The sequence below is a fragment of the Notothenia rossii genome, assembly GCF_949606895.1.
Source record: "Notothenia rossii genome assembly, chromosome: 3".
Taxonomy (NCBI): domain Eukaryota; kingdom Metazoa; phylum Chordata; class Actinopteri; order Perciformes; family Nototheniidae; genus Notothenia; species Notothenia rossii.
Window position 1 is genome coordinate 57,058,193 of NC_136901.1, and position 12,925 is coordinate 57,071,117.

Consider the following 12,925-nt stretch of genomic DNA (forward strand, 5'->3'; position numbering starts at 1 on the left):
AGCAAATGTGTAGCAACATCTTTACAACAGCTTTGAGACATAGAGATAAAGTAGGTGACATATGTTCATGTTGTATACAGTATATACATATACTTATGGTATTTGAAATATTGAGTTTTGGATGGTAGATATATGTTCTCCTCCCTACCAGTATTGAATATGTATTGTGTCCCATTGTTTGAATGCTTATTAGAGGACATGAAGGAACTCTGCAAGGCTTTTGTGAAGGTTTTTAAATGAACATACTGTAAAAGCTAATTTCATATTGTAAGGTATTTCAGACCTTACAGGCTTTAGAGTTAGACTTAATAATATTCAACCTAACTCAAACGTATTGCCAACTGTGTTGCATGTACAGGAAATATAGCGGATACAATTTGTGTTCTCAGACTACAGGCTGTAATACACACTGTGTTCTTTCCATATATGGATCAAATGAAAGCCTTTCCTTACTTCAGAACACTCACTGAGTCAACAGTCTCATTGTAAAGGCTTATAATTAAACAAACTAACTCAAGATTCAAAGGTTTTATTGTCATATGCACAAAGCTACAGTGTCGAAATGGCAATGACATTCTTCTGACCAGGGGCCTCCTTTATAAAGGGATATACGCTCAAAAAATGGCGTACGGCAGTTTCTACGCAATGTTTGCGATTTATAAAATACTAACTTGACGGGAAAACGTTCGGTCCTCCACGCAAACTCTAACCCATGTGTACGCACTAAGCACAAAAACGGGAGAGACGAGAAACTGCGACACCGTTGGCAGAAGGAAGAATGGAGAGAAATATGTGGAAATAATACCATAAATAAAATGTTACCTGTCATTTATCATATGAATTAATTTCCAAACATTGATTAAAGCCAATCTTAAAATGATTTAACAAACGCCTGTTTGAGACTCCTCAGTTCACACAAAAACATAACTGGGAGAAATAAATAAATACGGATATGTTATTTAAAACCAGCTCGAATATGTTGTGTTAATGTTATGAAATCTTTTCTCATAAATGATGCGGTAAGCAGGAAGACAGAATTACGTCTAAACTGACGCCGTTTTGCATTTCTATAGGTTGTAGATACGACCATGGTTTTATATATGTTTAATACATGTTTAATCGTGATTTATGCCGTTTGCCAAGACTTGAAAAGTCGCTCGTAAAACACAGGAGGTATGGAAACTAAAAGCACCATAGAGTATGTGGTCAATTGTACAGCTAATATAACACAACACATTAGTTGTATTTCCTTTAACTGGTGGATATAGAGTTGCTGCAGAGGGGGGTTGAGATGCACAGGCTGCAGTGGAGACGCTGCGCACAGCTGATCGACAGCTGGGACACAAACCACCAAATACGAAAACATAATTCAGATCCAGTCGTCATGACTCCACTCCGGAGGGATTCCCCGATCAATTCTTACAGTTTCTCATCAAGGGGGGGTCTCCTGTCCCCGGTACAAACACACTGCCTGAGGAAGGCTATGTGTATTTTTTTTGTCATTAACCTTTTTCGGACCACTTATCTAAACAATATGATTTATCTCGACCTCCCCAAAATTACCAAAATCTGACACGGTGTGAGATGTTTTTTTTAGCTGTTCTGTCGTCATTTCCTGCGATCTTGTCCATGCAGTCAGTCAAAATGAATGAATGAAAGGGCGTTTCTTTGACTATTTATAGGCAAATATGGGCGTTACGTGAAGTCCGCAAAAGCTGCAGCGCATTTCGAGTCAGTTGTGATTTATAAAGGGAAACCGGCGTAGGAAGTGGAATACGTACTTTCCTCGCCAGTAGGCCTACGCAATGTTTGGTGAATCAGAAAGTGGCGGAACATTTATGGACCGATTTTTCGGATTTCTACTACGTAAGCAACCTTCCCACGTCAATCCTACGCACGGCGTTATAAATGAGGCCCCTGAGCTCCTCCAACAATGCAACATATATGATAAAATTAGGGCTGCCAAACAATTAAAAATGTTAATCAGATTAATCACACCTTAAAAATTAATTAATCATGATTAATCACCATTCAAACTATGTCCAAAATGTGCCATTTATTTATGTATATTGTTGTGGGAATGGAAAGATAAATGAAAGAAGGCGGATATATCCATTTAACATACAGTATGTATGTATGTTTATTATAACATTGTTCTGTGTGTCAAAATGAAAGACAGCCCACACATCTATCAATCATCAAACCGTGGGGTCTTCATTACGTGTTGACTTCTATCAACACGTAATGTTGTATCGATGTATATAGAGATGTACTACAGCAAAAGTATTCTCCGTCGGGACTTCCTGCAACAACACCACGCCGTTATCTTGATTTTGATTGGCCAGAAGACATTATCAAAGATGTTCTATTGAGAAGACGATCACTACGTGACAAAAGTTTTCAAAACCGTTTCTAGTCTTCGGTAAGTGGCTACTGAAATCAATCTTACTAACTGCTGTCTGTGCAATGTACTCCGCGCGAGTTGGGGGACTTTATTTTGCTTACTTTAACATCATTTGTGTGTGTGTGTGTGTGTGTGTGTGTGTGTGTGTGTGTGTGTGTGTGTGTGTGTGTGTGTGTGTGTGTGTGTGTGTGTGTGTGTGTGTGCAGGTTAAGGAGAGCCAGCAGGTGAAGTTGGTGTTTTCAGAACAGCTGAGCAAACTGCAGGGTAAACAGCATCAGGACACTGAGCTTCTGGAGGAAATCAGGTACAATTGTTGTGACAATTTGAAATCCCTCCATTGATTCTCTGAGAAATGACGTGTTTGTCCCCCCCCAAGGACCTTCAGTAAGCAGCGAGCAGCCATAGAGAAAGAGTACGGTCAGGTGAGTAAAGAGGGCTATTCTAGTCCACTATAAGTCCTGTTACTGGAACCATCTTTTTTTACTGGAAATGCTCATGATTTATTGATTTCAGGTCCAATATCAGTACCTGAGTGCTGTGTTGTGACAGAGTGTTGAGTGTGTGGGTGCAGGGCTGGCCCTTGGCATAGGCAGTATAGGCGAATGCTAAGGGCGCTGCTGTCAAATAAAAGTGAATAATGTTGGGTATTCCTCACTATTTATATAAGTAGGACCATACTATTAGAAGTCATCCTAATTGTATTTGGTTGATGAGGAAGTCTGCAGGCATCATGCACCTTGAACAATAGTTCCTAGCTATCTAACAGTGGCGATCGTCCTTTCTGGTAAATGCTCAGCAGCCGTGTTCGGTTTCAACAGAGCTACCCGGTCAACATCCAGACACTGCTCCATTGTGTTCACCGAGTACAACATGGAAGTGTACAAAGGGAGGTGAGAGGCAGCCTCAGATGTGCCAAGTTCTCACTCTCTGGAGAGCTTCATGTGTTGTTTGCATCATGGTGGAGAATGTGACACATACTGTACATAATGTTGAACTTAAGATGGTGTGTGTTTACAAAGACATGCTACTAGGTAGTATTCTAAAATACCATATGAACAGATAGAGTTTAGTGAAGGAGAGTTCAGAATGAAAAGCATTGTGGGTACTTCACATCACATCATCATGAGTTAACTGCACTGATTTCATGAAAAAGCCCAATGCGTGTGTTGTTTGAGACGCTAAAGAGTTTCTTCCTTTGCAGGCTCTTCAGAGGTTAGCTGTCCAGTACCAGAAAAGAGACTGGCAACGAGGAAACACAGATGCCACCGCCTCTGGGTACCACACTCGCTCGCACGCACGCACGCTCGCTCACACGCACGCACGCACGCACGCACGCATGCACGCACGCACACACACACACACACACACACACACACACACACACACACACACACACACACACACACAACGTAGCCTTCTAATCAGCAGACATGTGTTTAAAAGCTGCATTGTGGCTATTACCAATATAAAATACTAGAAGCATAATATAATTTAGTGTGGTTTTGGTTTATGTTCCTATTAGTTCTTCGAAGATCGCAATCAATTTCATTCATTTACTGAAAGGGGATGACTGAGAAGTGTTGAGTGCACTTACAATGGTGATTGCCAGTTCATTGGTGTTGGTGTGTGTGCTTTCAGGAGTGTGTTTGGTGTGTGGCGGTCAGTGGTAGATGCTACAGCTCAGTCTGCCGCATCGCGACTAGCTGCTGCAGAGGAGTACCACCGCCTGATTGGACAGGTCTCCAGAAGTCTTCGCAATGCAAAGGACATCCGAGCTAAGAGAGTGAGAGACCTGCACAGATCACACATAGTGCTCAAAAATATTAAAACTAGGATCTGTTTAGTTGCATTTCATGTTACAACATACTGAAATGACTGTTTCTATTTCATTGTCAAGTACAATTTAACCAAACCTTTGGCATGTATGCAAACGTTAAAGGAGAAAAAGATGTTGAGAGAACCACAAACAAGCTTTGCTAATTACCAGAGAAAAAATATTTTGGAATGGGTTTACATTTGGGAAGTTCGAATTGATATTTCATGTCAGTATTAAACGTATTTCATGCTGACTAGAGAAGAGGACAAATATTCGCACTTCAAAATATTCGTGAGGCTTGCAATTAAATGTTCTCAACGTCAGAATGATACAAAACCATTTTTGCAATTTAGAGTCAAAATGTTCCTTTAAAAAACAATGTGATTACTAATATGTGAATGCGAAAACTGTTGCTGTGTGTGTGTGTGTGTGTGTGTGTGTGTGTGTGTGTGTGTGTGTGTGTGTGTGTGTGTGTGTGTGTGTGTGTGTGTGTGTGTGTGTGTGTGTGTGTGTGTGTGTGTGTGTGTGTGTGTGTGTGTAGGGTCTGGAGGAGCTGCAGAGGGTCCAGGGGGAGCTGGTGGATGCTCTGAGGGAGCTGCAGCGCTTCAAGAAGAGCTACTACCAGCTGAGTCACATCACCACTGTCGCCAGAGAGAAGTCAGCTGATGCACAAACCAGGTCACACTGCATCTGTGAAGCAGTATAAACAAAAATGACTTAATGTTAATCCATTAGAAGATAAGTAGCTTCATTTCAGTGTAAATATGTTGTATTTGAATATGTCTGTCAGGGCCAGAAAGAGTGAACATGGGATCTTCCACTTTAAGACAGGACTACAAAAGATGACTGCTAAGGTATGAATGTTATCACATTTTGTATACAGAAATTAGCTACTAACACAGACCAAATTACCCTGTTGTCCTGTTTGTACCCTTGATCTGATGTTTGAATATTTCCATATATAAACTGTATATGATATTCCATATAAATGTGACATAGCGGGTGCTATGCTGCAGGGGCGGTTCTAGGGGGGGGGGCAACAGTGGCCAGTTCCCTCGTAACACTGACCAGTGACCCCCCCCATCCAAAAAAAAGGTTACAATATTACGATTTATTGGAACTAAATGAAGTCAGAGACCCGGATGTACAGTCAAGATTAAACTGTTCGTAACCTTATTAAATTATCACTTAAAGTTACTAAAAAAAATACTCTAAACTCTAAATGAAAAAACTACTGAAACAAAGAACTATAACTTACATTTACTAAAACAAATACCTTTACAAAAACAAATACCAATTACTGTATTTTATGTTTATTTTACACAATTACTTTATACTGTCTTTGTCTTTTTAACCTGCTTTTATTGTGCCCCTCTCATGAAATAACTGGCCCCAGCCTGGCCCCCCGCAGTAAAATTGGTCTAGAATTGCCACTGCTATGCTGATTCATTTGGAATGCAAAATCCTGTTGTGTCAACGACTTTGGAACAGAACAACTCCTAAAATGTGAAAACATTTGCACTTAACCTGATTACAAATGTTATCAAAGTCCAAAATGTAATAACTTGACCAAGAATCAAAGAACATGAAATCAAAGAGAATGACTAGAAGTTAACATGCATATACTTTGAGCAGCATACATCAAAGGCACTTGAATAGAATATCCTTTGGTCAATTATGTGAAGCTAAACAACTCTTATCTAATTATACATTATCATTATCATAATTATCCATGAGCTAAATACATGAAAAAACTCAACACTAGCTCAACACTGCATTTAAGTTTTCAATCCCCCAAGTAGAGCGCAGGGATTTGTAGTCTATCTTGTAACAATGTTGTAGTCAATCCTGGAATAATGACGGTTGGGTCTGTAATGTGATGCCACTGCATGGGTTAGAAAAAGATCTTCCCATAGATCTACAATGTCTATTCCTGTCTTTATCACATACAACAATTTCATAAAAAGTTCATTTAAATGTAATTATATCTTTATATGAGAAAATTATTTCATCATCAGCTTTAAAAAAAAAAGAAGGAAATTAACCATTCAAAATCTATTTAATTATCAGAAAATAGTTCATGATATTTATTTTAATAATTCATGGTATTTATTTTAGCGCTTTTCCAAGTGCTAAAAGCGCTTTACATTACATAATACATACTGTATATTACACACGTAATACATTGAGTGGACAAAACCCACAGGAGCAATTTAAAGATGGTTATATGTTGGTCCCTTTTTTCATTAATAATGTGCAATATTTATATATATATCCGATTTAGTTCCGAAATGTTGCGTTCACACCAAAAAAATCCGGAACAAAAATGTGTTCATGAGAACTTTTTACCCCCTTTTCCGTCCCTGCTAGAGAGCAGGGACTTTCGTGGGAGAAAAAGGTTCCTATTTCTGATTGGCTGGTGGATTGCAAACCACGACCCGTAAAATTCCCAAAAAGTTTTGTGAAGCCGCCATTTTATTATCCTTGCATTAGCATTATTAGCATTAGCATTAGCCCAGCGCACAAACGCAGAGAGACTAACTTGCTCTTAACTCTGGCGATTTAATCGGAAGGCTTCTACTGAAGCCAGTCCCCAACTCCGGGCACTTCCGGACGGGGACTTCGGGTGGCAGTATACGCCGTGAAGTTGTTTGCGGCCTGCCAGTAAACCCAAAGCAGAAGAAGAAGACGTGACGTCAGCGGCTTCATTTGCCTAATCCTCCCCCAGGAACTTATTCCGGTGTGAACGCGATCTGTACTTAGTTCATGAGAACTAAAGAAGTTCTGATGAACATTTGTGGGAAAAGTATTGCGTGTTTGTGTGTGCGTGTGTGTGGAATAGCATTACTATCCTTGTGGGGACCTACATCTGTTTACACAGTCACGTGTGGGAACTCGCCTCCCTTATGGGGACATGAAGGTCCCCATGAGGGGAATCATTAATTTTTGGGTGAAGTCAGGGTTAGGGTAACGGTTAGGGTTAGGCATGTGTTGGTTATGGATAAGGTTAGGATAAGTCTCCAGGAAATGCATGTAAGTCAATGTAATGTCCCCTGAAGTGATGTATACCTGGTGTGTGTGTGTGTGTGTGTGTGTGTGTGTGTGTGTGTGTGTGTGTGTGTGTGTGTGTGTGTGTGTGTGTGTGTGTGTGTGTGTGTGTGTGTGTGTGTGTGTGTGTGTGTGTGTGTGTGTGTGTGTGTGTGTGTGTGTGTGTGTGTGTGTGTGTGTGTGTGTGTGTGTGTGTGTGTGTGCAGCTCAGCGCCAGGTTGAGGGAGTGTGACGATCGTCTGACTGAAGCTCGTAACGAGTATATGCTGGCTTTATCAGCAGTCAACGGCCATCACCAACACTACTATACCAACGACTTACCACACATTATGGAGGTAAAACACTCTAGGCCTATACACACACACACACACACACACACACACACACACACACACACACACACACACACACACACACACACTAAAAAGGGAAGCTGTAAAACTGATAAAGCACTGACTTTTACAAACAAAACATATCACACTCTTATTCTTATAATTATCTTTCATAAATTACACTGGTAAAAAGTGTGTGTGCAGTACATTTTTAAACCTATTAACAAGTTAGGAGAATTATGGTCTTAAATGTACACAAAATAGCCAAGAGGCCCTTTAAAGATGTATGGGTATTTGATTAATTATCCATTTGTTCTTAGCTCCACTAAGCTAGACTACAACTGCATTTGTTCAGCAAACCTGTGTTGAACAGTGACAATAAATGAACCTTGATAATATGTTAAAGCATTATTAGGTGAATATGTTGTGAACACGTTACTTTAAATATAAAAAAATGACTCATGAATCTCTATTTCCCCCCTTAGCAAATGGACGGTGATGTTTATGATGACTTGAGAGGCCACTTCACCCTGCTGTGTGGGACAGAGATGGGCACTTGTCTCAGAACACACAAACAGTTCAGCACCATATGGGACAGTGTTGCTAAGGTATAAGTCCATGGAGTGTTATATTGAAGTTATCATAACTCTCAAGTTTAAATAACCAAATTGTTGACAGCCGTATTGTAGGTTCTCAAATCAAAGAATTCTACATGCCAACTATCCCACGGTGCCCTCTGAAAAGCCAGACATAAGACATGTCTCACTTTGCTCTGAAAAGACGGGGGTGGGGGCAGAGGGGTCACAGGGAGGTGGGGAGATGGGAATCAGGAATGTGGAAACTTCGAAATGAAGATAAATTAAACATGCAAGAAAACGTTTTTTTCTTTTTAGAACATGTTTGAAAATAAGGAGAACAATTTGAAGATATATTTTTTTAATCTTGAGGGAAAAGAGCGGAGCAATAGCTTAACAAGTTTGTTCAAGTTGTAAAAGGAACAGCAGTTTACAGATTGAAATTTAACACATACTTAAAATGTCTGCACTAATATAGCAGTGTGAAGAGTGAAATCTGGTTGAAGATGCGAGGGGGAAGAAAACATTTTACACCTTGGTTTTCAATGTTGTAATGTTACAAAATAATGTTGATTGAAGTATTGAGATTTTGTCCACCCACCTCTAAATATTTTTTTCTTCAATTGGAACAGTAGGAGGTATTGGTTTGATTGTAACAATCATTGGTTGCTGTGTTTTCAGGTGACCAGAGAGAGAAATGTGCTGCAGTTTCTCCAAGAGTCTGTCTCCTTCAGCAAAACACCTGAATTCACCTTCCAGCCCGCTCCAGGTGACAAGGTGTGTGTGTTGGTCTGTGTGTATGAAGTCTCATCTTTAGCATTTAATTGTACCTGCCTTTTTAGTGATACAACACATTTTAAATCGGCTCTTTTATGCTTTTTATGGGTTTTCTCCTGTTGTGTGTTAAAGGTTTTTGTGCTTGTAAATGGTCTGCAAAGGCTAAAATCCCCTTGTTCCCTCCAGAGGGAGTTTCTCTCCCTTACACTCAGGACTTTCATTCCTTTATTTACTCCTGTAACATAGTGACATCGCTTTATAACACTTGAGCTTCTATTGGCTAGCGCTCCAACACATTTTAGGCTAAGGGGCGGGACATCTCGAAGCGGTTGACCAATCACAACAGAGCCGGCCAGCTAACCAATCAGAGCAGACGGGGCTCTGGTTTCAGACAGAGGGTGAAAAGAGGTGTTGCAGCACAGGCAGTATGAGGACAATAAAGATATTTTTGAACATTAAAGCAAGGAGACATGTCCCAGTAGACACTATTACATACTGATATGAACCTGAAGATGAGCAGAATAGGGACCTTTTAAGTCAAAGATGTATTTTCATAAAATATCATCATTTAGTTACATTGCACGGGTCCATGTGTGTGCAATGCATGGAGGGGTGGACCTAATCACCTTGACCGTATAAACTATACTATATTGCAGTCCAGTGCAACGTGATATAAAATACATACAAATATTCACATAGGCTGTTGTATTGACACTAAGCTGACGTATACTGGAACACAGAATAGAGGGATGTGTGACTGTGGTGTGTTCAGGTGTCCACTCTACAGGAGCTCAGCGCTTCAGAAGCAGACGGCTGCCTGGTGAGGGAGGCTAAGAAGTGGGCTACAAAAGCTGCCAAAGACTACAAGATCATCACACACGGAGAGAGAGTGAGTCTTTGTTCAATTATGATTATTATTTCCCGATTCACATGCTTTGGGCAGGCCATACAAAATAAATGTATATTTACCTCTTTCTATGTTTCTCTATCAGGCTCTGCAGACGTTAGAGAGTCGGTTGAAGCTCTTATCTGGGGACACGTGCCTCAGTGTAGAGCAGAAGATAGCAGAGGTGCAGGACAGTGTGAGGAAAGCCAAGGTACTTGATTCACCCTAAAAGGCTATTTAAGATGACCTTTATTATCCCTGAGGGGGAATTCAGTTCTTCAATCTGGTGTTATTTTACAATGACATGCTCAAAAAGCTCACGTAAAAATCTCATGCAAATTAGAGACTTTACCGTCAACCTTCTCTATACAGCGCTGTACAGGTCATATATAATTTCAGCTGATGTGTGTGTGTGTGTGTGTGTGTGTGTGTGTGTGTGTGTGTGTGTGTGTGTGTGTGTGTGTGTGTGTGTGTGTGTGTGTGTGTGTGTGTGTGTGTGTGTGTGTGTGTGTGTGTGTGTGTGTGTGTGTGTGTGTGTGTGTGTGTGTGTGTGTGTGTGTGTGTGTGTGTGTGTGTGTGTGTGTGTGTGTGTGTAACTGGCTGTCTTCCTCTCAGCTAAGCAGGCTGAAGGCAGAGGCTCGTCTGGCTCTACTGTCAGACTGCATCACGGGAATCGAGCAGTGGCTTCACAATGCCATGACCCAGGCAGAGGAGGAGCTGGAGAGGGAGAGACGCCTCAGTGAACAGAGGAAGTCTACTGAGGACTTTTCAGTATGCAAACTCACATACACTAAATCAATTTAGTGCCCCATTAGTTATACAGCTTATACTACTATTCATCGGAGCACCAAATGATTTACTAAATGTTTTGTAATGTGGTTATTGTGGGTTTCGAAGGAGAGGAAATGATCGATAATGTCACCAATTTGAAGGATGGGTGTGAAAGCAGGAACAGTGGAGCCATCAATACAGAGGGAGACATTGTGGCAGAATGTAATGAGTCATGTAGGTTCCAATTGTTCACTGTTGAGTTTGTGGAAGTGAGATTGTATCCAGGTTTGTATAACTCTTAGTCAGTTTGTGAGGCCAGATGAGGGATAGATTTGGTGGAGCTGGGTGTCGTCGGCATAACAGTGGAAATAAAGGCCATGGTGGGGTATGATGGGACCAATGACTGGTTTGTAGAAAACAAAAAGGAGGGGACGAAGCACTGAACCTTGGGGAAAACCTTGAGAGGCTGGGGCTGTGTAATATAGCGTTCCCTCCGCAATGCGAATATTCGCATCGCTCTAATCACTCGAGTTTCACCACGGCTATCAACTGTGTTTACTTGCGTCATTCAAACAAGACGTGCTGGTGAGGGGGCGGGGCTTATCTCCATGTAGATACACAATTATGCCAAACTAATAACATACTGATACCAGTATGTAAAAACCATGAATTGAAGCTTTGACAAGTGTGCATACAAGACGGCAGGCGAAACACTTTTAAAATGCGTGAATGGAGATTGGATCGATCAGGCTAAGCTAAAGTTGTAGCTGCTCCGTCCACACTCACAACAATACCATACAGACAGAAATAAAGCACCGACTTTTCTCCAGTTTCTGAACAGATATGAGGAGCTGTGAGCTCTAAGTCCTAACAACTAACAGCTGATATTTTGGTTTTCTGATTCAACGTCAGTGACGGCAGGCTGAGATCCTCACTGCTGATTGGATTACGCGAGAACACGTCACGCAAATGTGACGCTTGAGTTGAAAAAACTTGAGCGTCTGATGGTTCGTTCAATCAATCAATCAATGTTTATTTATATAGCCCAATATCACAAATGTTACATTTGTCTCAGTGGACTTCACAGTTTGTACAGAATATCAGTATGACAATACGACACCCTCTGTCCTTAGACCCTCACATCGTACAAGGAAAAACTTCCGGAGAAAACCCCACAGTTTAAAGGGAAAAATGGGAGAAACCTCAGGGAGAGCAACAGAGGAGGGATCCCTCTCCCAGGACGGACAGACGTGCAATAGATGCCGTGTGTAAATTGAAAAGATAATACATTTGCAACATAGGTAGTCCAAATGTTTGGAAATGCCTGTGTGTATGGAAGATGAATCCACGAGGATATCCATCCAGGACTTATGATCCAGGACCACAGCCACGACTCAAGATCCAGGACTCGCGATCCATGACACAGGACTGCAGGATCATCCATCACTCCGGATCCCGGCGTATATAGACACCAAAAAGAAAGACATTTGGGGAAGCTGGGTTATTCGGAACATGAGAGTACACAGGTATAGACAGAGAGAAGGAAGAAGTAAGATGTCCCCCGACAACCTAAGCCTATATCAGCAAAACTAGGGGCTGAATCTAATCAGCCCTAACTATAAGCTTTATCAAAAAGGAAGGTCTTAAGCGCACTCTTAAAAACGGATAGGGTGTCTGCCGCCCGAACACAAACTGGAAGCTGCTTCCACAAAAGTGGAGCTTGATAAGAAAAGGCTCTGGCTCCCATTGTGCTTTTAGAGACTCTAGGAACAACCAACAACCCTGCATTCTTGGAACGCAATGCCCTAGTAGGACAGTAGGGTATAATGAGTTATTTAAGGTAAGATGGCGCCTGCCCATTAAGGGCTTTGTAGGCGAGAAGAAGAATTTTAAATTCTATCCTGTGTTCTATAGGGAGCCAGTGTAAGGCAGCCAGAACAGGAGTAATGTGGTCCCTTTTCCTAACTCTGGTTAGTACACGAGCTGCAGCATTTTGAATCAGCTGAAGCGACTTCACTGACTTCTTGGTACACCCTGATAATAAGGAGTTACAATAATCCAGCCTTGAAGTAACAAATGCATGGACTAGTTTCTCTGCATCGTTTTGAGGCAAGATATGCCTGATTTTTGCAATGTTACGTAGATGGAAGTAGGCGGTCCTTGAAATTGATTTTATGTGGGCGTTAAAGGATCAATCCTGATCAAATATAACACCAAGATTCCTTACAGTTTCACTGGAGGCCAAATTAATGCCATCCATAGTTAGTATACCTTTAGATAATTTGTTTCGTAGATTCTTTGGGCCGAGTACAATAA

At 41.1% G+C, this 12,925-nt stretch overlaps 1 protein-coding gene across 5 annotated transcripts in view; it reads left to right on the top strand.

The window, feature by feature from the left end:
- The window catches only part of LOC307032142 (F-BAR and double SH3 domains protein 1-like), a 30,544-nt gene that overhangs the window by 207 nt on the left and 17,412 nt on the right, over window positions 1–12,925 (top strand). For all 5 annotated transcript variants that reach the window (XR_013806167.1, XM_079669929.1, XM_079669931.1 and 2 more), the window contains exons 2-13: window positions 2,611–2,708; window positions 2,781–2,826; window positions 3,606–3,679; window positions 4,043–4,187; window positions 4,762–4,898; window positions 5,011–5,074; window positions 7,475–7,603; window positions 8,086–8,208; window positions 8,857–8,952; window positions 9,725–9,841; window positions 9,945–10,049; window positions 10,454–10,609. Coding sequence is in view for 4 of the 5 variants with exons in the window: in XM_079669929.1 (XP_079526055.1) it covers window positions 2,611–2,708; window positions 2,781–2,826; window positions 3,606–3,679; window positions 4,043–4,187; window positions 4,762–4,898; window positions 5,011–5,074; window positions 7,475–7,603; window positions 8,086–8,208; window positions 8,857–8,952; window positions 9,725–9,841; window positions 9,945–10,049; window positions 10,454–10,609 (1,290 nt within the window). In the remaining variant the exon portion in view is untranslated. The remainder of the gene's footprint in view (window positions 1–2,610; window positions 2,709–2,780; window positions 2,827–3,605; window positions 3,680–4,042; window positions 4,188–4,761; window positions 4,899–5,010; window positions 5,075–7,474; window positions 7,604–8,085; window positions 8,209–8,856; window positions 8,953–9,724; window positions 9,842–9,944; window positions 10,050–10,453; window positions 10,610–12,925) is intronic.